Genomic DNA, 24,355 nt, shown 5'->3' with positions numbered 1-24,355 from the left:
GATGTGAATAATTATTAAGTACCTGAGTAGTGATCATAAAAAAGTTTAGAGATAGAGGAACACTGCCACCTTGCGGAAACATGATGCCATGCTGAATTGAAAAGAGCTTTATTTTGCAACCTTACTGAGACAATGATACAATTCTTTTCTGAAATCTTTTCTCAAGAGGATGACGTTGTGATAAAGCATCCACCATCAGAAATTGCAAAAATATATTCCATTTCCCTTTCACCATACTTAGAATTTTGCCATGAAAAGAATGAACAGACTTTGCAAAGAAGAATCCCATAAAAGAACAAACACATACAAAGCAATAAATAAAGAAATTTGTTCTCCTAGGTGGATAAACTGCAGCAATTCATAATTGACAAAATGTTTAATTTCACATTTTCATGGAGGCATTGTTTTCCAGTACCAACATACCAATTAAGCACACCTGTATGAAATATGTGGAAACAGTTTCCCGGGCTGAAAGTAGAAATTAACACAAAATCCAGGCAATTCTTTCAAATATACATGTATGCAAATAGCTAACATTAGATGCAGTTTACTTGGTGTCCTGGAAAACCTTGCATTTTTTAAATGCTAAATTGACTCGAAAATGTTCTAATTAAATATATCAGTGCCAATACACATCATACATTTTACAAGGCATTTGATATCAACTTAACCAAAAAATGAATGAACGAAGCACTTTGAACAGTGGCAACAGTGTGAAACTACACATGTAAATACTGCTGGCCCAAGTTTTTTTTTTTTTTTTTTTTTTTTTTTTTTTCCCAGAATACCAATGATAGTTCCAGGCAGAGTGGCTCTGCTTTCTGAATGAAAAGGCACCTTCAGTAGTTAGCTCCTGCAACAGTCAAAACATCACAGTTAGCACTTGAGAAGCCCCTTACATAAAGGGTCTGGTTTCCCAAAAACAACAATGTTAAAATGAATGGTACGATTATCTTCATTCATACTTTGATTATTCCAATATTTTGCCCATGTAGTGCCACCCACAATGCAGTTTGTTCGATTACAATTGATCAATATGACTTTAGTGGTAAATGGGAAGCCCCTAACTTGAATTAGTTCTGATATTTATTATTAATTTCATAGTCTCTTGTTTAAATTATGTTTTGTAGACATTTTCATCCTGCTGTTATGAAAAAAAAAAGTTTTAGTACCTTTCTGTTTTGAATTAAAACAAATCATGTGAATCACAGACCATGCATCATTGATTTCAGGCCCCAGCATTAGAACAAATCCCACAGGTGTTTTCAGTGATTTTGACTGATCAGACATTTTCTCAGGTTGGATGGAGTTATGTAGCACATTTGCTAAGCTCATCAAAATGAATATAGATAAAAGAATCAAAAAAGAGTAAAAGGTCTGTCCTGAGAAGAGATCCAAACAGTCAGAATAATGAAAACATTTCTGTAGATTTGCTGGAGCTTTAAGAATCCAGAAGTTTTAGCATGGATGATATTTAATGCTTCGAATTGGTAAATACTGTTTGGACTGTTTTATCATTTCTTCCAATGGTCAGTGCTAATAAATATTCCTTTCTTGGAAACTTTCATATGTGCCGAGACAGACTTGCTGTTGCTAGTCTCAAATCCTTCAAACATCCCAGAATGCCAAATGTAGAAATGAACATGTACTTGCAAAAGAGCTGCTAAATATGTTACAGTGAGTATTTGAACTGAGAAATCAAGATAAGTATTTCTGCAATGATTCTTATTTTTGATAGTGGTACTTGATAGGATTAGACAGTGAATCAAATTCCTTTACAGTTCATGATTATTGGACAGATTATGAGACAACAAATGAAGGTAAATACAAAAAAAAAATGATTAAGACGTACATCGAAAAAACAAGAACACAGATTAGACAACTGTTGCACAACAACTATCCAGTAACTGAACTTTCCTTCAAAATAAAGACATTTATAGAAATGCTTTGAACTGTGCAGAGAACACAAAACATTTCAAAACAGGGGTACCAGAATCTTAGAAATGTGTGACATACATGTTAAGGCATATATTAACTTCATTCTCTCATTTTAAGCCATCATTAAGACAACATTTGTGAGTACAGCTACATTGGCGCAAATGTCCAGAGAACACTGAAATCTGATTACTATTCTCTACTTCAGGCCACAGCTAATAAAGGAGAAATAAAATTGCAGGTTGTGTTTATTCAAGTGTACCTGCTTTGGTGCAAAGACTTCCAAAAAGTCTAAAATGAACCAAAGTGGTTTGAACTGAGTGACCGCCCCACAGTGCCGTCCTCCATGTGCTTCACACATGGGGCTAAAAATAACATAGTCCAATATTTTTTTTTAAAGGCATCTCTGTCACATTCAGCAGAATAACATCACTGAATTGAAATATTGTTATTCAACTAAATCCCACATTAAACATCATCAAGACTTCAACCAAAGCAACATCATATTAAATCAAAATGTGTGGAATAGTTTGATTACCAAGTTAAAAACCCTGTAAGCTTTTAAAACTTGTGTGTAAAGTGAAAAGTTAGGTTTCATACAGCAACTTGTAGTCATTCATCTGCAGTGTAAATACAGTATGATTACTGTATGTCACTAAACCTGTAACCAGAGGGCTTGAGAGATGTGTGAGTTAATAATATTTTTTCATTACATAGTTCAAAAGGCAGTTCATGGTACTGTAGGCTACATGTGGGTGAAATTGACACTATCTTGAAACCAGCATTACTGTACTGTGAGGAGTGAATTTGTGGCATTCCAATATTTCTTACAAATGAAACAGGGCATTGGCAGAAAGCTACTTGGTATAATTCCTTATGATCAAAGCCCAGAGAAACTGGTGCTAACAACAAATTCTGGGTGAAAACATAATGTAGCCCGCTTTTAATCTACTCATCATCTTATGCTTTAATTGTCATTATGTGATCACATAGTGAATAACTGAGATAAACCTTTGTGTGGTCTTAGTCCTGCAGAAATCTAGGTATATGATGATACATTTTGATGATGAGATGAAATTTGAATAATGAATTTGTCATTTTGGATGTGGTCTGAAGAGAGATATACTGTTTATAGCATTGACCTTGTTACTGTCATTATGTGTGTGTATTACAATCTTATTATTGTAACTAATTAATAATTAATGTCAGCAAACAGCAAATAAACTAATTCCTCTGTATGTTAAATATAAAAACTTTAGTAGCTTTTGTTTCCCCCTAAGATTGATTGTACCATCTATTTAACACTTTTTATAATTCAATGCTTTTTTAGTTCTGACAAGATAAAAGAATAAAAATAGAATAAAAATACAATAGGCAGGAAGGATCAAATCTGTTTTGCATTTCAGGAAAATGGATTTGGCTTTCACTGTGTCATCTGACCAATTTACAGCAGAACAAAATCCAGCCATTACAGCGATAATCATAGATGAAAACCATAGTGTTAAAGGGCAACATCTGATCACGAGTCGGTGGTCTCAGCCCACTTTTGAAAAAAAAAAAAACCTTGCTCCTCGTTTCCATTAACAGGAGGAGTAAAGTGAAAAGTGTCTCTGTGACTCCAGGACCCAGCTGAACAGTCTTTGGGTCCACTATGAGTCTTTTGGTCCAGTCATATTATACCCTGCTGAGGGTAGAAGCCAGTTACTAGGAAAGTTCTTGTGTTCGGTCATAATCTGTGATCAGGCCTTTGATATGCGACAGTTTCTGATGGAGGTACTCGCATCGCTTCTTCTCTTCCCGATAACCAGGAAACTTCTAAAAAGAGGAAAAAAAAGGGGGAACCAGTGAGCTTTCGGTAACACACATTAAAAATCGGCATGATGGGCCTTGTGTAAGACCATTTTTGTATTTTCATCATAAACCTCTCTTTTTGTTTTGTCCCAGGAGTGTTTCAAATTGGATTCAGTAAACCCTCTTAACTGCACAAACTTGTTTATAAACAGCTTTTTTCACCCTAATGAATGCCACCTGTTGGTGGTGTAGCTGCTCATTTGTGAGATTTGGTCATTTGCATAGTCACATTGCTACAATATATAAGGTAACTTTTTCTGCTCTATTTGTAGGCAGATTTCACTGAGACAAAAACATGATAAATTTAGTTGTCTCTGTAGACTAGTGATATTAGGGGATTACATAATAGTACGATCAAGGCTATGTCAGAAATAAAGCAGGAATGGACTGACATTAAGTTAGATGCCAAACGTTTTGCAGACTATGGCAGACTATGTATACATGACTACTACGACAGGCCTAGATCACTCAAGAGAAAGTTTTAAATACAAGGAAACTGGTAAATACGATACATTGTCTTAAATTCTCTTTATGTGCCACGTAAGAATGAATATATTCATATGAGTGGTTATTGCATGAAGCTCAGTGCATAGTGCTTGCAGTGTTACATTGATTGAGATACAACTTAAATCATTCTTACTTTCTTATACTTTCGGTACTTTTGTAGTATTTGGTCCTCCATGAGCTGAAAAGGTTATAAAAGAGAAGGTGTTAGGGAGCCATGTATCAGATCTGTTTTCTGTCTGGTGTTTTGGTAGAAACAGAGCAGCGGGATTCTGGTCCAGACAGTACCTTGTACTCTTGTGTTCCCGGGGAGAGAGTGTTGATCTTTGAGCCCAACTGAACAAACATCTCTGTGATAGCCCCAATCCGGTCATGAAGAGCTCTGTATTCATCGTACTCGGCACAGAAGTCGTCCTTATACTGTTGACGCTGCTCCAGTGCTGTTATGGTGCTGTATTTTCTGAAAAGAGAGAACATAAGCTGTTATTTAAAAGCAGAAGTGATCCTTAGAAGCCACGTTGCCTCCACAGACCTTCCACTAGATGGCACTGCAGATCGGTGGTGTGAGAGGTCTGACACGTCACTGATTTAACAGCATGATGTGTCGACCAGATGTATAAATATAAGACATAAGGTCGTTTGTTTTCAAAGTCATTCTCAGTGATGCCTTGTGACAGCTCATTTAGACATGTGTTTTATTTCCCTTCTATTTATGTGAGGGTTTTGAAGCTGAACCTAACCCTTTAGGGACAAGTTCTCTACAACAGAGGGTTGGACTCTGAAACCTAAACTCTTCAGTGACCGATGATATCAACAACAACTTATGTGGATCCACTGATGTTGTGACAATTATTTGGATTTTATTCCTGAATCAGGAATCCTTTCTGAATCTGAAAATATGACATTTGCACAGTCAGGGACATGATGTGTATTTAATCTTACATTAAATAGTCAGGCAGTTCCTCTGCTGAGGTTCGATTGACAGGTGTTTTCTCTCCCTCATGGTCTGTAGATAGGAAAAACACACACGCACACACATGGGGGAAAAAAAAAAGGTTAAAGCAATCAGCCAATGCAAATGTGATAATGTGCCATCATATCAAGGCTGATGGAATCATTTATCACTGTCTCCGATAAGAGATCTGATCCAAGGCAAGCAGTGACGTAAGCAGCCCAGAGTAGGAGGTAATGCTGCCTGCTGACTCGCTCGACCGTAGGTCACCCAGCTGTTCCACAGTCAATCATCAACAGACTAGAGCAGGGAGTAAGGACTTGAGGGTGGAGAAAGTGTTACAGTCCTAACAACACTCACTGCACTCTCAAATGAAAATATATGAATTGGTCTTTGTGGGCTTCCAGCAGCAACTATAACCCAGCCCTGAGGATTTTTTTTTCCTTTTGCTGAATGAAAGCTAATAATCATCATGGCCTGAACAAATAATACCAAAGAAATTCATGACAGCACAATAAGACACATGAAATATGACAAAATGTTTAAGGGAGGACAGTTTTATAGTTTTAAATGTCATTTACCTTTGAGATTTTCTTGGTTCTGCTTCAGGTCTGGACTGGTCTCTATCCAGTCTGGTTTTAAGCGCTCTCGTTCCTTGTCTTTGTGCTTTTTGGACCTCTTCTTTTTATGTTGGCCGTTGGTGAACTGTTGGTCAGTGCAAATGGAGGTGTCAATGTGTAGGGGCTTGGGGCTGGGGGCAGTAAGAACTGGCTCTGTCCTCTCCAATTTGGGAATAGCAGATGACCCGCTGAGTTTGTGTGGTGAGTACAGACCATTTGGGCTCCCCTGGAGATGATTGTTGGTTTTGTCGAACTCCATTTTGATCTGTACACTAGAGTTTCTATGACTAGAGGAGCTACGAGCCACATTGGTGCCGTAGTCTCCATGAGAAGGCGACTGCAGAAGCAAACACTGGTCTAATAGTCTTTGTTTTTTGGGAGTTTGATAGCTGGATGGGTCAGAGGGCAATGGGCGTTTCTATGGGGAAAAAAATAGAACACAGTAATTACCCTTCATGTTTTGGATAGCAGAGTGCAAGTCACATGAGATTTGCCAAAAGTGCCTGTGGCATATACATAAGCATTTTTACTCTAAGGCAAATATTTAACATTTTGGGAAAATGTATTTATTGGTTTTCTTGCTGAGAATTAGATGAGAAGCCAAATATCGCTCCTATGTCTATAAGGAAAACATGTACTTGGAGCCAGTAGCTGGTTAGCTTAGTTTAGCATAACTACTGAAAATAGGGTAAAATGATAGCCTGGTTCGGTCCAGATGTAACAAAATCCACCCGTTACCATGTTAGATCTCATTAGTTTACTCTGTACAAAACCTAGACCTGGCCAGGACAAGTAACTTCATGGAGTCTCTGTTGGTTGTTGACAGCTGGTCACTGCCAAGAAATAGTGTGACACATGACATGTTAAACTAAGCTAACTGGCTCCACCTACATATTTACTGCATGTGACATGAGAGTAGCAAAAGTCTTCTCATCTCACTCTCTGCAAAAAAAGCAAATAAGTGAATTTCTCTGAATGTCAAACTATTATTTTAATTCAAGCAAGAGCAAGTAATTAAACATAGGTGTAGCAAAAATATATTTCCTGTAATGCTTATCTGCAAAAAAAGGAATTAACTTTTTTTTTCATACTTATAAGAAGGAAGACATGCAGGAAAATAGAATTCATTCAAGGTGACTAATTACCACTGAAAGATTCTTGGCAGGACTGAGTTGTGAAGGAGAGTCCCCAGGAGTTTTATGGAATGACTGGTTGGACTGGGGACTCTTCAACTGGCTACTGTGGAGTGGCTGAAGTTTCCTGAGGAAAGATTAAGAACACAGTACCTTCAGTTCGACATGAACTGCAAGGTGAAAGGCCTATAAAGCTAAACAGGAAGAGGCAGCATGTAGGTCATAAAGCTTGATTTGATGAGAAAGTGGATGAGCAATCATCATCTATTATGACGCAGGTTCTAGAGAAAAGACAGAGATAGCAGCTTTACTGCAGAGGAAATTCATTTATTAAGGTCTTTGACATTACAAACCAGTCAGTCTTTTTTAGATTAATCAAATGTTTTTGCATGCTTCTGCGGTATGTTTTGTTTTGTGTCTGGTGATACAATCTACAGGAGGCAACCATAAAGACTGAACACAGTCCAGTGAACAGAACAATAGCAGCAGATTTAACCTCTGTAGGACCAAACCCTCCTCTCTGTTAATCTGCTTCCTACAGCTCCTTCCTTAAACAGACGCCACTACAAAGAGACACTCCCCCCAGTGGATTCATGCAACCCTCTTAATCATTTGGTCAGTGTGAGTGGAGTCAAGGACCATTAAACATTACCATCAGACAGTGAATGACAGTATTAAGAAAGCCTGAATAAGAAGACCCTACATCAACAAATGACTAAATAAACTACAGAAAAGAAATCTGGTTTACACTATTTACAGGCTATCACAGTTTTATCACACTTGGCAAACAATTTCATGACTACAGTTGCAAGCTTTTTACACTTAGCAGGGGTGATGAACAGAAGGGGTTGTTCAATCGGCCAACGGGACCTTCACTTTTTCCAAAACTCTCATGAAGCACATGGCTTGCATGTTTACTGGCAGTCAGAGGAAACATATGAGGGGAGGAAGCTCACCCTGAAAAGCTCAGCCTTGCTACTCTGAACCTTCCATGCTAATGCCGTTTGGCAACACGGTGCAGGGAATATTTTCCTCTGCTTTGATGTGTCCATTAAGAGATTCATCAGTGCAGAGAAGTAGTCATTTGGAAGCTCCTCTTTCAGCATGATCACAGAGGACTTCTACATTAATTCAGTGGCCTTTCTGTATTAACGCCAGCACTGTCACAACGCATCCATCCCTTAGTTTTTTTGCATTATCTGCCCAGACGGAACTCTAAAAGAAATTTAAAGCACTAGGTTAACAATTTGGGAAATTTGCTTCCTTGGTTTCTTTACAAGAGTTAGATGAAAAGATGGATACCACTCTCATTTCTTTATTGTAAATATTGGGTTACAGCCAGGAGGTGATTAGTTTAATTTAGCACAAAGATAGGAAACATGGAGAAACGGCTAGCCTGGCTCTGACTGAAGGCAACAAAATCTCGTACCAGCACCTCTGAAGCTAAAGTATTAGCATCCTTAAGTTTCTGCTGATTGCCTCATGGTGATGACAGGACTTTCAGAAGTGACTGATCCCACCCCAGAAATCACCCTGGTATTAACCCCCTGTAAGACTGCACAATGGTTTTCATACGCATTAAACCAACAAGATATAATGTGTTAATTAGTGAGCTTTAGAAGTGCTGTGAGGTGGATTTTGTTACCTTTGTATGGCCAGGTTAGTTGTTTCCCCCTGTTTCCAGTCTTTATGCTAAGCTAAGCTAACTTGCTGCTGGTGGTAGCTTTATATTTTGCTCACCTAACTCACAGGAAGGGAGCTAATATGTGTATTTCCTAAGATTAACTATAAAACTATTACTTTAAAAAAGTAAACATAAGATTTTGTTAGTCTCTCAATGGAACAAAACACAAAAGATTTTTTAGTATTATGACTAACTTACCTGATCAGGAGCCTATGGATGAGTTGCTTTTCCTCTTCTAGATATCCAGGCCAGTCTCTCTGGACGTGTCTGTAGAGCTCATCCTTCAGAGAGTAGCTATGGTCTTTAGGGTTCAGTTTACCAACCTGAAATACCAACAGCTCACATTGTAAATAAATCAACAGAAAGAGGACAGAATACAACAGGAAAAGAGGCGAGCTGAGCTAGTAAATGCACCAAACTGTGTTAACCTGCAATGCCATAAGTCCACCTTATATCTAAATCAAACAAGACCTGTTTGTGACGGGTCTATATTGTTTCCATGGTAAACAGTTTAACCCTGCCATTATACAACTTAATCCTGCTGATACAAATCTCCCCAAACCAACCACTTTCAATTCTGAAAGTAGTCAGATCCCAGCTGGAGACACCCCACCCCTCTCCTGCCAAAACACAATCTTCTCCTCCAAAGATAATTAAAACACAGCCCTAATTACAGCTACCAGCGGCAGCAGTCTCCACTTGATCATTGCAGTGGGACACTCACACATTGTGAACACAGGAAGAATGCCTGAAATAAACCTTTGCAGAGAAGAGTTTAGAGCTGCACAGCAATAGTTTGTACATTTGTATCGATAGGAAAACAGCATTTGGGACACATTTATGTTCGTAGTTTGAATCCTTGTACTAATATCAAGTGATGCTAAAAGCAGCTAAATTTGTATATATCATACTTAGCATTCCAGTATTTTCCTTTACATCTTTGGATCTGAGGATATTTCATCGTTAGTCAACAATGTTTTTACATAGCAATGTGCCAGATGTCTCACCTCATCCAGTACTGAGGTCAGGTCAGTCTTGTCCTTTGGACTGGCCCGCTCCCTCTCCAACCACAGTAGCAGCTCAGGTTTCCTGTAGGGCTTTAAGGCCAGGAGATGAATGATGCGATCCCTCAAGGACCGGTGTGCCACAGGGCTGGGAATCAGGCTCCTCTTGTTGTTGGGGGAGTGTTTGTTGCTGCCATCTGAGCTTGATACCAGACCCTGCTTCCTCTGGACCTTCACACACTTACCTGAGATCAAAACAAAGGGACACAGAGCAGAGTTTCAACATGACTCTCTTGAGGGCAAGTTTCTTTGGTCAGTTAATCAAAAAGTTATCACAGCAGTAATCTAAAGCTGTTTTTGAATGGTAATACAGTTGCTACACTACACAAAACTAAAGAGGAGCAAAGAGATTATAACTGATCTGATAACAGGATTCACATACGTTGACAGTATCCTGTAATAGCACAGCCGACGTATCATTCCTTATCCTGTCCTCAGGCCAGTTATACAAATCACACTCTGATTTTGACAGACAGGCCTACACAGGAGAGACAGCCTAATATGTTTTTATCTTCATTATATCTCCCTATTGTCATGCAATCTGCTTTATGCAAACACAACAGATGCAGTGTGTACAGCACTTTAAACCACATCTGAAAAAGCAGTTTACACATATACAGTAAATACCTTCAACATGGTACTGTGCTAATGCACAGAGGCCATGGTGCTGCAAGTGGAAAACAGTGAAAGGAGTTGACAGTGGGGTTAGCCTACCGCTGAGTAAACAGAGGAGCATGGAAACTAAAGCAACTAACATAGAGAGGCCCTTTCTTCCTGTTGCAGCACTAATTCAGTTAGACCTGGGCAGGCAGTACTTATGGATATCTGCAGACTGTAATCTCATTACAACTTTAAGCCATACTTTGGAGGTTGCTATAGGTCGAAGACTGACAGCACTCTCACATAGACAACATGCTAGACTTATCATATGTATCCAGGGCATTTTACAGTACAGTAATACTGTTAAAACTATAGATATTTTCACTTTCTAAAAGTAACATTAGATTTCAGTTTTAGCAATGTTTACAATATTCCTGGTACGATTCAAAAGGAGTCTTGCAGGAGTCTTGCAGGAGCTTGCCTCAACATCTGCCATGAACCATTCAGATTTTTGGCAAATATCCTTCCTGCACTGAAACAATCTGGACTGCCACATTTTAAACAAGCAGCAACTAGAGTCATTGTTTGATGGTAATAAATTAGAGCAGCTTGAGGAGAGTTCAAGACTCAAGGCAGCATTTGTGGAATGATACTTCCCATGATGATAGCGATGTCTCATTTAGGATAAGTAACTAATGTGCTTTACAGTAATGTGGGCGTATTTATGAGCCATGATCAAACACTAAAAATAGCTAATGTTGTGCAACAATGTATCAATATTACAGAGGAAACTAATATATAAAAATAATAATTCTAAAATGGACTTCACTGGAATTTATTTTCAAATGCAAGTTGTGCAACACCAGGTGAGCACAAATTGTCGCAGCCTCCTGGCCACTGAATGCAAATGAACTTTAAATCATACACTGTTGTCTAAATTGTAGACATTTTTCAAATCTGTAACCTGTAATTGTGAGTTGATATATGGACGTTTTTTAGTATAGCATTACTGTACCATAAAAAAGACAGTCAGTCACCACCAAACAACTGTGTGCTTTCATTGCATATGGCACATACTGTGATCCATAACCCATTTATTTCACTCTCTGGTGCCCAGAAGAAGGGAAGGACAGCTTGACAACTTGAAAACAATGTTCAACTTCTGCATGTTTCTAACCAGGATCTGTCATGTCATTTCCAGCTTCTTTTAGATGCATACACCTGCCAGATATATTAAATGAGTTTTGGGGAGAAAAAAAGCCTCTTAGAGACTATTTCTGCAGCAAAGCATGGTATGTAATGACTAGAAACAGGTTCCAGCTGGCGTCTGCAGCAATTATCCTAAACATTATGTCGTGGCATTTGTCTACACAGCATGTTTCCATTCTTAAAATATAATCTACACAAGTATTTAAACCCATGGGACCTCTAAATGTCATGAAGCCTCACGAATACATCATTTATAAAGATGCAGCATGGTCAATTTAATCGACAATGACTCTAAAACCAAGGCTCAGGCAAGGAGAAGGCAGTGAATAAAGACAATTAATTGCAGGAATGAGATCCGGCATGTGAGGCCCAGATTACTCCAGGTGAAGTGTGGCCTCTTCTTTAGATGGTATTTAGAAACAATTTATCAAATGAAAATGAATTAAATTCCAGTCAGTGCAATTATATTTTCGGCAAAACTTCTTCCGCGTGAGACTTGTTAGCGCATACTTCTGGCAAACGCAATCACATTAATGGTGCTAGCAGGCAAGCTGGCACAGTGCCTGAACAATCTGGTCAAAATGAAAGGAAAATTACAAGAAAGAGAGGCATCCCTCTCGCATGAATAATTGCAATGCAGCACTTTGATCAATTATGTGATAACTTCCACACCATATGGCAATTATCAGCAGGATGTCATGGTGAGAGGCAATGGTTTAGAAGCTTTATGGGTACATGAAAACTCTCCATTTATCTGTCCTTGATCCCTATGTGCTTGAATGCTGCGACGAAACACTGCGACTTGAAGATACAACAGAATGTAGTTACAGCCATTAGACAACAGCTTACTTGGCCCAGGCTTGATCTCGATTGCTGAGCGGCTCCAGATGTCCTTCTCCACCTGAGACATGCGCTCCCTGGTTGTCTGGTAGGAGTCGTCTGTGGCACAAACTGTGATCTTGTCCTGAATGCTGCCCTGGCCCTCCAGGTGATCCCTACCCTCCCTGTGCGGAGGACAGCGAAGAAGAGATAACACTTAAGAGTTTAAGCTTTCAAATTCTCTGGCAAGGCTCAGTTAACTGGCCATTTGTCAAACTCAAGCATTGGGGATTATTGCTGTCATGCAATGATATGTGGTGTTGTCTGACACACACATAACTGGTTCTGTGACTTGTGTCTGCATGTAAATTCTTGTCCTGTTTCATAAAACTTCATTCTTAACAAGTTTGCAGTTATACAGACTAAAAGACTCTAGTAGAAATAAAGTCGCTCTAATGTGACCCTTTAACCAACCCTTTGACCCTGCGTAGCCACAAACACTACCTCTCTGTTCTCAATTATTACTGGTCACACCTCTGAGGTCAGTCATAGCATTACAGCCTTTGGGTGTTATTGTAGTCTTGTCTGAATATAGCCTGACAGTGGTACTGTCTGTTGTTGTAGTATTGAAGAGAGAGGCCACTGTTTGGTAAGGCCCTGTGGACTCAGTCTCACACCAAATTTACAACGAATTCCATTTGTGGTCAACTGTGGAAAGGCTTATGTGTCCTGCTTACCCTGAGACATACTGGTGAATGCAGTCGAAGCTGGACTGAGGCTTGTCTTTGCTGTCACTGGATAGGTAGAAGGAGAAGACTCTGAATCCATCGGGAGATTCAGGGGTTGGTGCTGGGATCTTTATGAACTATCCAAGACAAATAAAGAAACAGAAAGCGTGAAATTATAAGAAACATTGTTTAAAAGTTGGAGATCTTCAGAATAAAAAGTAAAAATAAACACCAGGCCAGTTCTCCATTTGTGTTTACAAAACCCATGTCAGGCAACTTTTTAACCTTCAACAGTTTTACGGTGTTGTTACACGCTTGAGTGTATCTGTTAGCACTGCTAATTTGAGTGGTGTGTTATGTAATAAGCATGTTTTATCTCTCGCAGATGTAGCCTGATTCGACTCTATTTCATTTCATAGTGGAAAAACACTGGAAATAAATAAATCAACATGACCAACGTCTTGATTCACGTTATTGAATCTGATGAGAGCAATCTTGACTCACTGGTTCTTGTTTTTTCATGCAATAAATGTGACCTAAATAATCTCCCACTTGGGCCAGTCACAGAGGCTACACGGGACCTCCCAGGTCAGGGATGATGACCTATAGCCAGTCATGGGAGGAGCCTGTCTGAAAGGCAAAACATAACAATAGTATAACGGACAGCTTTTTCACTTGGGCGATAACCTCTCCTGTCACAGACTGTCCACGTCTCCCTAGCAACAAACAAGCCAACAGGGTGAAGTCTATCTCTGTCAGAAACCTGTTACATAAAATGACCCAAAAACCTACTTCGACTAAAAGGACAGTTCAACATAGAAAGTCATTAACCAACAGGTAATATGTCCTTTAAAACATTCAGCAGCAGCTCTCCTCCTCACTGCCTGCAGCTGTGTTTCAGCCTCAAAATGGACAGTTTACTTTTGTTGATAGAATGTCCTAGATTCAGCTGAACCTCCATGATTATCCCCCCATCCTTTACAAGCATGAATACATGCTTACTGATGAGTAATACTTAATGTGAGATTGCTGCAACAGCTTAAAGTTTTCCTCTCTTTCTCTTCTTTTTGTAGCATGAGGTACCACCTCATGCCAAAGCATACAGATATTTTTAACTGCAGGTCTGAGGAAAAACAAACAGTCAGATGGACTTGAAGCTGCCTCTTTAGTTATCAGTCGTAAGTGATTGATTATAAGCTGACTGGCTGAGAGCACAGTGCCCCTGGCAGATGTGGCAGGCAGGAATATAGCTGTCACAAATGCCCAGTCATGCAGCAAAGCCATAAGCAGTTTTTTTTTTTTTTTTTTTTTTGCAGCACGGAGCCAATGAACAGCTCTTCTCCTCGACAGCCCCCCTCCTTCTAAAACCCAACGCATGCCATTCACCCTACCCCCATCAGCCTCCAGCTTTCCTTCATGTGTACAAGCCCACCCATGTCAACACAAAACGCAAAGCAGCCCCACAAGGCCATGGACACTTGAGGCACACAGCTGACCATTAATTCTGCCCTATTTATGTCTGACCGTTCACATGAAGTGGTAAAGCAGAGTCCTGCATATGTCCGCTTTGGGTTTTACGCTAATTAGGAACGATCAACCAAAAAAGCATCAAAGTGAGCAGGGCCAAGAGGCGAGTCATGTCCTCAGGACCTTTTACTTTAAGAGAGTAAAGTAGTAGCCGCCTTGACCAAAATTACAAGCAACAAGTCACCAAAAGGCGGGTTATTGATGTAGCGAAAGGCATGCAGAAGAACTGCATTCGAATTTGTTTTTAAAATGAGAGTCCTGCTAAACAAAAGCTAGCATGCAATAAGATGAGAGTACACATTTACACATTTAGCATAGCAATGGTGCCACCACGTCTCCTCTTTCACTCAATGGCAGCCGTATGAGACCCCTCCAGCCATGCATTATTTTTGCCTGTCACCCCCATCCATGGCACCGTGCACACTTCACATTCAGATTCTAATCGATGTCACTCAGGTCAGACTGTTCAGAGGTCGCCACCGTTTTATTCACAGCTTCCTTCTCAAGCTTCATAACCATATGTCATTTAACCCATTAGTTCCCAGTTCCTGACTCGTAAAGGAGAGCCTCTCTGTCTAACCGTGGGATCACAAACTAAGCCCTCAAAGTGTTGCACAAAAACAGCTCAAAATCTTGAGCTGTTTGTGTCTCGTGTGTACGATAAATACGAAGCTATAGCCGGTTCGCTTAGCTTAGCTTAGTACGAAGACTGGAAACAAGGGGGAAAAGCTAGCACGGCTCTGTCTGAAACTAACAAAATCCTCTAAATCTCACTATTTACATCTCATTTGTTTGATCTAATCGAAAACAAAAGGTCCCTAATTACTATCAGTCTTTTAGTAAAAGACTTATGTAAACTTCCCTACAAAGGCTTGATTTGCAGTATATGCAATGATATGCAAACTTTGATAAATAGCTGCCACTGTGGGATAAGTTCAAATCTGTCTTTAAATGATATTATATTATTTTTGTCCCTGATTGTGCTGCGACATTGTTGTTTACAGTAGTTTGAGAATCTTTTCTTACTCTGCCACTGAGTCTCCGTCTGACAATGCCAAGGCCTTGCAGCTTTAATACTTCAGGAAATGTCCACAACCATGCTTACCCGGTCAGTCGGTGACATTTTCGCAGCATACCAACAACAAGAAGAACCAAGTCGACAACTCTGCTGTAGTGTGAACAACCAGAAGGTTATAGATGACAGCTTTAAAGAGTGACTGCAGAATACACTAATCATCACAGCCAATTTATACAAAGTGGCCTGTTTCATCATCATCCCACCAAGCTTGATGAAATTAACTCTGAGTCTTGATGTGTTTAGTGAGTGACACAACTTGTGCCAACAGGTTTGTGATCCTGAAGCTGCTGTCAGTCAAGTAGTAGGTGTAGATTTACATAGAGACGCTGAGTCACATGCATCTCCGTATGGAGCTTTGGCCTGATCCCCTGAGGCAGTGTGTGTGAGTGTGTGTGTTGCCGTTTCGTCTTTTTTTAGGCAGAGGAAGCCTCACACTCCCACAGGTCACATGCAGGGACTGAGGTCAAATATCTTCTGAGTTACACAGTTACTGACGGTTTAGCCCTTATGTCATCAAAGAGAGGCTTTTATCAGTCAAACTCTGTGGAGCAGGTTATGTACAATCATCAATTAATAAACACAAATAGAGAAAAAGAAACTGAACACACAGTAAATGAGTCACAAAAGTACACACAGGGCAGTCCAGACACAGCTACTAACAGTTCATAGAAAAGTATGTCTATAGCACACCCAGGTCAAGGACCGTTGAGTCATGTATACACAAACATATAAAAGAAGATGCTGTGGTTACATGACTCCCCCGTTTCTATAAGTAATCTGACAGCAACTTGGTTTTTAAGTGCATTTTTGAACCATTAGATGTTATGCTTACATTCAAATAATACTTACATCCACATCAATAATTGGATTGGGTGGCACACACATGGATGGTGATCAGGTTCTGGTACAAAATGAGACTAATCTTATGATGAATACGCTAAGTGCTGCTAATGAAGACCCAAAAAGCAAAACATGTTAATTTAATTCCTATAGTTAATTTAAAAAAAAAAAAAAAAAAAAAAAAAATTATATTTATGTTTTCAGTTATATTCAAATCTTTTCTGATGTGTACTTTGAATTTGCTATTTCTGCTATAAGAGTTATTAATAATTATGGAGATAACTATTAAATGGGTGTTATTTGTCCAGTTCTGAATGAGGGGAAGAATTCATTAAATTGCTTATGCTCCATAGTATTCTAATTATGATTGTGTGAGCCATTTAATCTAATGAGTAATTAATCAGAGAAAAGCTTAATGGGGTATTATTATTATCAGAGAGTACTATTAACACATGTCAGTTTAATGAAATTGAGCAGCTCTGTAAAAACAGCAGTGAGAGATGTGTGCAGTAATACTTCTCATTATCATGATGGGAGTAAAGCCGTTGGACGGTTACAGTCAGAGCAACCAAATGGCATCAGAACGGCAATCCTTAGCACCTTGTCAGTGCAACCCCCCCCCCATGGAGCATACAGGCTGATACAATAACTGCCTCTGTGGCCTTGGCCCAGCCACATCTGCTACTCCAGGCCCTGTGTGTTTGGAGATGTCAAATACTTTCAAGCTGTTGTAAGGTGTGAACTGGACTGGAACAGAAAATCTCAGCAGGGGGCTCAGCATTTGAGCAAGGACAAAAGGCATTATCGGTGATGTCCTTGTAAAACTTAAAAAACTTAACTCCCTGAGCATGTTTAAACTGCTCATCTTTGATGAGGTTAAACAGACTGAACCCTGCTATTTGGTGAGGAAGGGAAAAATACCTTCACTAAAGAGATCTACTTTTTTCCTCAGTCCTGTGTGCTTTTTGCAAGCCAAACATCTGCTGGGAAAGATGAGACGATAGTTTCTCTCTTTGTCTTTCTTTCTTTGCTCTGCAGACGAAAGTGAGAAGGCAAGGTTCCCAGCTCTGGTATTTGGCATGGCAGCACTGAGATGGGAGCGGGTGCCTGGATATGTGATTTACTCTGAAGTCTTTGCCTCCTGCCCCTGTCTGTACTGACACTAGTTACCATTGTCTTCTCATCTGAGCCTACTCAGCCATAGCTGCTCTGTGAGCTGCCCGTCTTTTGTTCTAGCTTCTTCCCCCACAAAGCTGAGTGCAATGGCCTGTCGGCCCGCCTGGATTATTCATGAACAGCAGGGACGTGTGGCTGTGTGTTGTTGGGGGGTAAAGGGAGGGATTGGGGGTTTGGGTGTGTGTATATGGAGGGGAGGGGGGTTGGCGGTGGCTCCCAGTAGAGCCAGTGTATGAGGGATGGTCCTAAATAGTCTTCCTTTAGGAATGTACAGCTCTGTTGAGAAGAGGGGGTAGGATCCTGACTGGAGCAAGTGTATTAGTTCCTGATTCACTCTATTTATTTGAGCTCATACAACATACAATGGACTCCACAAGTTGAGGCTTTGGCCTGACAGTAGAAAACATCCAACTGTCAGTCGTGTGTCAGAGGCAGTAAGGCAAATGCAGTGATGTTGACAAACAGTGTCCCAGAGAAATGCAGGGGTCACATAAATTGTTCCCATTCACTGTCCTCCAGCTTTGTGCAGTATGATCTACAACTCCACTGTGACTCATTTGTTAAAAACAAAGCGTGTGACATCACCTTTTACGGTTTAAATCATGCTTTCAGTAAGCCTGGATGGATGTGGTGGTTCCTGTGCTTGAGGATCTATTCATTGAGGGGGGTTGGTAGAGACAGGAAAAGCAAAAGAAGGGGGGTGGGGACTGACGGGAGTTAGTGTGGGGATATGGGGATGGGCAACTGTCGAACATCCCCCAAGGTACTGCCTGTTATGCCAAGCAGAATCAGTCTTTTTCTAAGAAGCTGGGGCTAATCTGTCAACCTTAACAAACACTCTCCCTCTTCCCAACCCTGACACCCCCACTCCTCTTTACTGTAGGTGCCTTCCTCTTCACAGACAGCGAGATGTAGACAACACTAAAAAGCCTACAATTATATTATATTAAGTGCCCTTCTTCTCTTGTTGCAATATGTAAACTAAAACTATTTTTGTATTTTTTTTTAAATCTGTTAGACTAAATGTATCCCCCCCTCTAAGCCTCGCCTAATTTGCAGTAGATGGTGACTGGAAGTTCGGAAATTCCCTTTACACACTAGTTATTAGACCTCAGAGTGCAGTGACACCAGTGATGTGTGTCCCTTGTTGATCCCAAGCTGTTTCACTGGAGCAGCCCCACAAACCACTTGGAGTGCTGCACTCTACTCCCATTACTGGACTTTTCTCTCCACACAAGCAAGCAGTCTGTAATCCTTTAACAATTCACAGATTGTGCATTGGAAAGTATGTCCAAACCTGATTAACTTGCAGGGAAACTTGGAGAAAGAGGGGAAAATCCAAAACATGCACTGGGATGTGAAGTGTAACATCAGGGCGCATGGACTGGGAAGACATAAGCCAAACAACACAATGAACCCGCTTGAGCTGTCAAACACATTCAACATACAGGTGTAAGAAAGGACAGAGATCATTGGTTAGGAGTTTTTATATGCGCAATAGTATCCCTGTTGTGTATGAAAAACATGATGAGTAAATTAAATTTCAAATTTCTGCTTGCCATGTCAATATCGCAGCATGTTACTTTTGATGCCTTAGACTTGGTCATTTTATTATGAAGGAAACATAGAGAGACCTGTTCTAAAAGTTTAGTGAAAATACTTGTTTTTATCCCGTGTGTATCTTCCACCACCAAACTAATAAGGATTACATAAGCCTGTTAAATCTCTCTGTCTTTAGGTTAACAATAGCTCTCTGGTGTTGGTTTCAAGCTCTTGGCTTTAAGCTTTAAAGACTCCTCACTACCGTTCACAGAAACACTGCCTGTGTTTATTGGAAATGTTTGTGTTGCTCATATCCTGTTGTGCTGCATTTTTATATCCAAGAAAAAAAAATGTTTGAGATCAGACTCCTCAGAGGCCAGTGCCTCCAGTATTTTCTTATCAGCTTTGTTCTATCTTTACAATACCAAATTACTCATTGGATAATTTAATAATTAAAAGTTGTGCACAGTATGATTGTAACATTTATCTTAGGCCATTTAAATGTCAACTTCTTTATAATCAACAAAATCTTTAAAGAACTTAATGTTGCCTGATTTGAAAATCTTTAGTTTGTGAAATGAGGCTTAATTCTCTTTTTTTTTTTTAGATTTATAAGATTTTGCTGAAATTAAAACTGATTTTTTTAAAGGAATTGTTAGAAAATTGGAGTATGCATGACTATTATGTAGCTGCAGATTTTTCTGAGAGCCCAATAATCAAGAAAACTGACTGTACAATTTTCTTTTTGCGATCCGTTGCCTTTCAGTTTTCTGCATGCTAATATTCCAGTTAATCCTTTCAGATGAACTGTTCAAGGTGTCGCTTGCTGACCTATAACTTAACAATCAGTCGGTTTTTAAATCTGCATATTACCTCAGTCTCTATTCACAGCAGCCTGTGTTGTCATTTTGGGGTTTTCTCACTGTTATTTCCAGTTTCCCAGGGTGGTGGTTACATCTTTAGTCCTAATGGTTCCAGATTAGCTTGTAATGTAAATAAACAACACAAAACAACAACAAGAACAGACAACTGTGTATGTGTTTCACTGTGTTTCTAATCCTGGCAAATTCATATTTTTTATATACTTTTATACACTTGCCACCTATGGTCATACTACCTGCCCAGTTTGTGCCATTGATCTATGATATTTTACAGCTCTCTTGTAACCATAAAATACTCTTCAAACACTGCCACAGTCACCATGGCATCCTTCGAGGTCCCTTGTTTGAAGCTATAGAACACAATAATGACAGAGGAGCTGACTAAAGAAGAGTCTTTAACTGTAGGATCTCATGAGGCTTGTTCTTAAAATATACTGTATGATCTAAAAAATCCTAAGGCCAAGTGGCTCTGTATAAACACAGTGGGCCTCAGACGAGCAGAGGACACACAGACTTTTGCCTCGCTTAACACATCTGGATGAATAGGGCGGCGTGTGCCCTTTCAGAAACACGTGGGACAACTCTTCCTCTCACTGCTATGCCACTGGGAGAGGACAGCTCTCAAACCACATTCCTGTTATTGTTATTCTAATTAGCTTCCAGAGGAAAAAAAAAAAATGAGGAAAAAAAATGATGTGTGCGTGGACTCATACACACTCGCACAGTGCAAAAGCTTATTTGCAGCGTGAGCGGGAGGCGAAGCAAAGCGACGTGGTGGCGGGGGGGGGGGGGCAAAGTCAGAGCAGCCGTGTGTGAGATAGAGGCCCTGATGTCTCTGAAGGATTCAGCCAAGGCATGGGGTGAAATGGCACAATAATCAAGAGGACAGGCGGGAGGGAGCTCAGTGGAAGCTCAGCCTTCACACACAGTCGTTGTGAGCATATCTTTAAGAGCACCTCTACATTCCCCTCATCCCAACACCACTGCCTTTATGTGACAGCTGTGCACATAAAAACAGACAGAGCCATAAACAAAAACAATTACACTGGCGACTGCAATTCAATATTTATGAACTGAAGAGGAAATGAAACCGAAGTCACACCTGACACAGCACAGCATACAGTATTCAGATGTAATGTCCACGTTTACAATGACAATATAACACCCATAAAACTTATATTCAACAAACGATGAAACAAAAAATATATTGAACCACTCAATGGTATACCACAAATTTACAATGCAATAGATGAGATACAGTGTTCACTAACCACAGAGGTGCAAGTGGAACAATCAACAAATACAAGAATGTGAAGTATGTGCTTTTAAATAACAAACAGGGTTTTAGTTAAATGGATAAAACACGATACTTAATCAATACATGCCCTACAGCATGGATCCAATGAATAAGAACTAACAAGGTTCATTTCTTACTAAATGAATATAGAGCATGCCAACAAGCAGGCGGCGCTGCCAGACCTAAAGGAAAATAAGCACTAGGATGTGAAATTCCAGGCCATGGGAACCCAGACCAACTCTAAATATATTCCTTAATCCTTTCTGATGATTTCAAAGTAATCCAGAATCTAATTTCTTTTCAGCTTTGAGCTTTTATAAAACGTCAAAAGGAGTATCTCTCTACTTCTCCTGTTTCTTTATAGTTGCATCACCATCGCCACTTTTTTTGAAAACATTTTCTTTCACTGCTCCAGACGATAGTTATTGATCAAGCATCTAGGTTTACATCTCTTTTTACCCTGTTTAGATGAGTAAAATTAGAGGTTAGCCAGATTAAAAAGCAGATTTTTAAAAAATGTAATTTGTATGATTCACAGCTGTCTTGAACAGTAGTTTCACAGGGATCTGAGAGCTTGTGTCTTTTGGTGCATGATAGGAAGTTTGGCAGACAATTTACAATAGTAGGGCTAAATGCCGCAGGGTCAGAGAGAAAGGCAGCTCAAAACCTCAGCGTGCTATTTCTTGATAGGAGCCCTGGCCCCTGATACCGCTGAGCCTTGGAGTGATGCCAGGACAGTGATTTGAAGAATTCCTCTGGTTTTCGTGGCCTTGGAAGTGCCCCTTTATAGGAAATGTGACATGGAGCCAGCGAGAACAAAGATCTGACAGTAGCAGTCGTAGCTTCTATGATCAGGCTCGACTGCTGGCAAGTGTCAGTGGACACAAACCTCCTCACTTGCTACATATGACCTCTTGAACCTCATGCTGCTTTTAGGGAAGGGATGAGTCCCATCAAGCACTTATTCAGCGAACACGGAATAGAGGAATACCGACATCTGTAACCCTCCAACCTGGAGAAACAGATACTGGTTATCCTCTCGGTCTGTTTTATGCCAGACTGCCATGTTCACCAACATCCTCCCCCCACTAACGGCTTAATCTGGCCTCCCCCACCACCAATGGTTGCAGCTACCTCATTAATGCCCAATCGTCCAGCTCGGGGACTATTGTCAGAGGGGGAGGGAGCCCATGCTTGAATTCCGCAAAGCAATTTGAATATGTAATGTGCCAGCCAAGATATAATCACCAAATCCCATTCAGTGATTAAAGCACACTTAAATTGCACTCACTTAACATTGCTTCACAGAAAAACTCTTAAGCAGGTTAATCTGGTGTTTTCCACATATGTTTCATTACATGTTTACATAGATTATTTGTGTTTTGGACATATTTTGCACATTTTCCTGGATAGAAATTCCACAGCTCCTGTACCATTCCTGTATTTCAAATCTTTCATGTCTGCACAGAGACAACAGGCATGGAGAAACGGGGGCTCCCTGGGGTTCGCCAATTCCCCTTCCTCCTCCTCCCCCTCCCTGAACAAAGCCTCCCCAGTTGCGAGCCTGACCCAGTAACCTGGCTAGCAGCCTGGGGGTATAGCGTACCCTGTCTTAGGGCTTCCAGGGCCCGTGTGAGCACACAGGGCCAGCATTTGTGTACAGTCACTTTCGTCAATGCAATCGGCTCTCGCAGGGATTAGAACAGCTCCTTTTAGACAGGGCTGATTGTGTGGTAAATGTGTAGTAGCCTAGCAGGCAAAGCCAGAGAGGGTGTAATAGTGGCCAGGCTAATCATGCTGGACACAGGCATCTTTCTTTACAGCCTCTTCACAGGAATGCCATATTTGCTTTCAGTGTCAAGCGTTTTTGTAGACCATATGCCTTCGTCTCAGTATATACATATGCGGTCCAGGCTATTTGACACAACATATAACTGAGCAAATTAATGACACCTTTCCCTCAGGATTTGGGCTCCTGCACACTAACAGCGAGCAAGGTTCTCCATGTGGATCACTGTATCTTTCACTTTTGATGTTCTAAGAAACAAATGACTGAATGACACTAAAATCATCCCAACATTTGGAAAGGCACAAGGCCGACCTCTTTGCGGATGCATGCAAGTGCTTATTGGATGCTTAAGAATCAAATAAGATGTGCAGAGGAACTGTCACAAGTACGCTCCAAAGCATATCAGAACTAATTAGAGCATTCAATTTCTGAGGCATTAGGGAGAGTATGCAAAACATCTTACCCCCTGGCTCCCCTTGAAGCAAATCGCTGGCTGATTTGATAGTGACGCCTGAGGAGAGAGCGAGAGAGAGAGAGAGAGAGAGAGAGAGAGAAAAGAAGAAACTGGTCATTGATTCAGAAATCATGCTCATGTTTAATCTAATGCACAGCTCATACATTACAAGTGAAAATATATTGCCATTGTTCCAGCTCTGCTCAGTGGATTTCTCTAGATAACAGTAGTCTGGCTCAATGAGACGATGCTTGGTAAACTTTCCTCATTAAATTCCCAAATTCCATAATTGCTGTTTCCCATCAGGCTTTGCCCTGATGAATTACTGTCATATTTCTATATCATATGAAGTCTACAGTTCAAGGGTTTCTGGCCCTAATCTGCAGAGGAATGTGTGTGATTAATCGATCTACAACCTACAGAAAACTTTCCTCTGTCAATCAGTTTGCTGAGCGTGTTTGTGCCAATGTGTGTTTCAGCTGATTTCTAAATGATTAAATTAATAAAACCTAAACAGATCCCAGAGGAAAGACAAAGCTCCTCCTGAAACCAATTATATTTCTTTAAAAATGTAGTTTTTATAAGGCCTCGTTGCTGCGGTTTGTAAAAACTGTACTGATCTCCAAGTCCACAGTGTACCTGGCTTAAGCCCCCCCCCCCCCCCCCCCCCCA

The 24,355-nt window shown here is 40.3% G+C and overlaps 1 protein-coding gene across 1 annotated transcript in view; it reads right to left on the bottom strand.

Annotated features, from left to right (window-relative positions):
• Positions 1–92: 92 nt before the first annotated feature.
• The window catches only part of LOC111228361 (RNA polymerase II elongation factor ELL-like), a 27,373-nt gene continuing 3,110 nt past the window's right edge, over positions 93–24,355 (bottom strand). Inside the window, exons 2-12 of the mRNA XM_022754183.1 lie at positions 23,693–23,740; positions 13,109–13,236; positions 12,402–12,556; positions 9,687–9,928; positions 8,878–9,002; positions 7,008–7,122; positions 5,824–6,280; positions 5,233–5,296; positions 4,579–4,750; positions 4,427–4,471; positions 93–3,750 (exon numbers count right to left, since the gene is read on the bottom strand). Coding sequence (XP_022609904.1) covers positions 3,640–3,750; positions 4,427–4,471; positions 4,579–4,750; positions 5,233–5,296; positions 5,824–6,280; positions 7,008–7,122; positions 8,878–9,002; positions 9,687–9,928; positions 12,402–12,556; positions 13,109–13,236; positions 23,693–23,740 — 1,662 coding nt within the window. The 3' untranslated portion in view covers positions 93–3,639. The remainder of the gene's footprint in view (positions 3,751–4,426; positions 4,472–4,578; positions 4,751–5,232; positions 5,297–5,823; positions 6,281–7,007; positions 7,123–8,877; positions 9,003–9,686; positions 9,929–12,401; positions 12,557–13,108; positions 13,237–23,692; positions 23,741–24,355) is intronic.

Source organism: Seriola dumerili, unplaced genomic scaffold, assembly GCF_002260705.1.
Source record: "Seriola dumerili isolate Sdu_G_001 unplaced genomic scaffold, Sdu_1.0 BDQW01000219.1, whole genome shotgun sequence".
Taxonomy (NCBI): domain Eukaryota; kingdom Metazoa; phylum Chordata; class Actinopteri; order Carangiformes; family Carangidae; genus Seriola; species Seriola dumerili.
The sequence above is the reverse complement of the archived record's forward strand: the minus strand, read 5'-3'. Positions and strand labels throughout refer to the sequence as shown.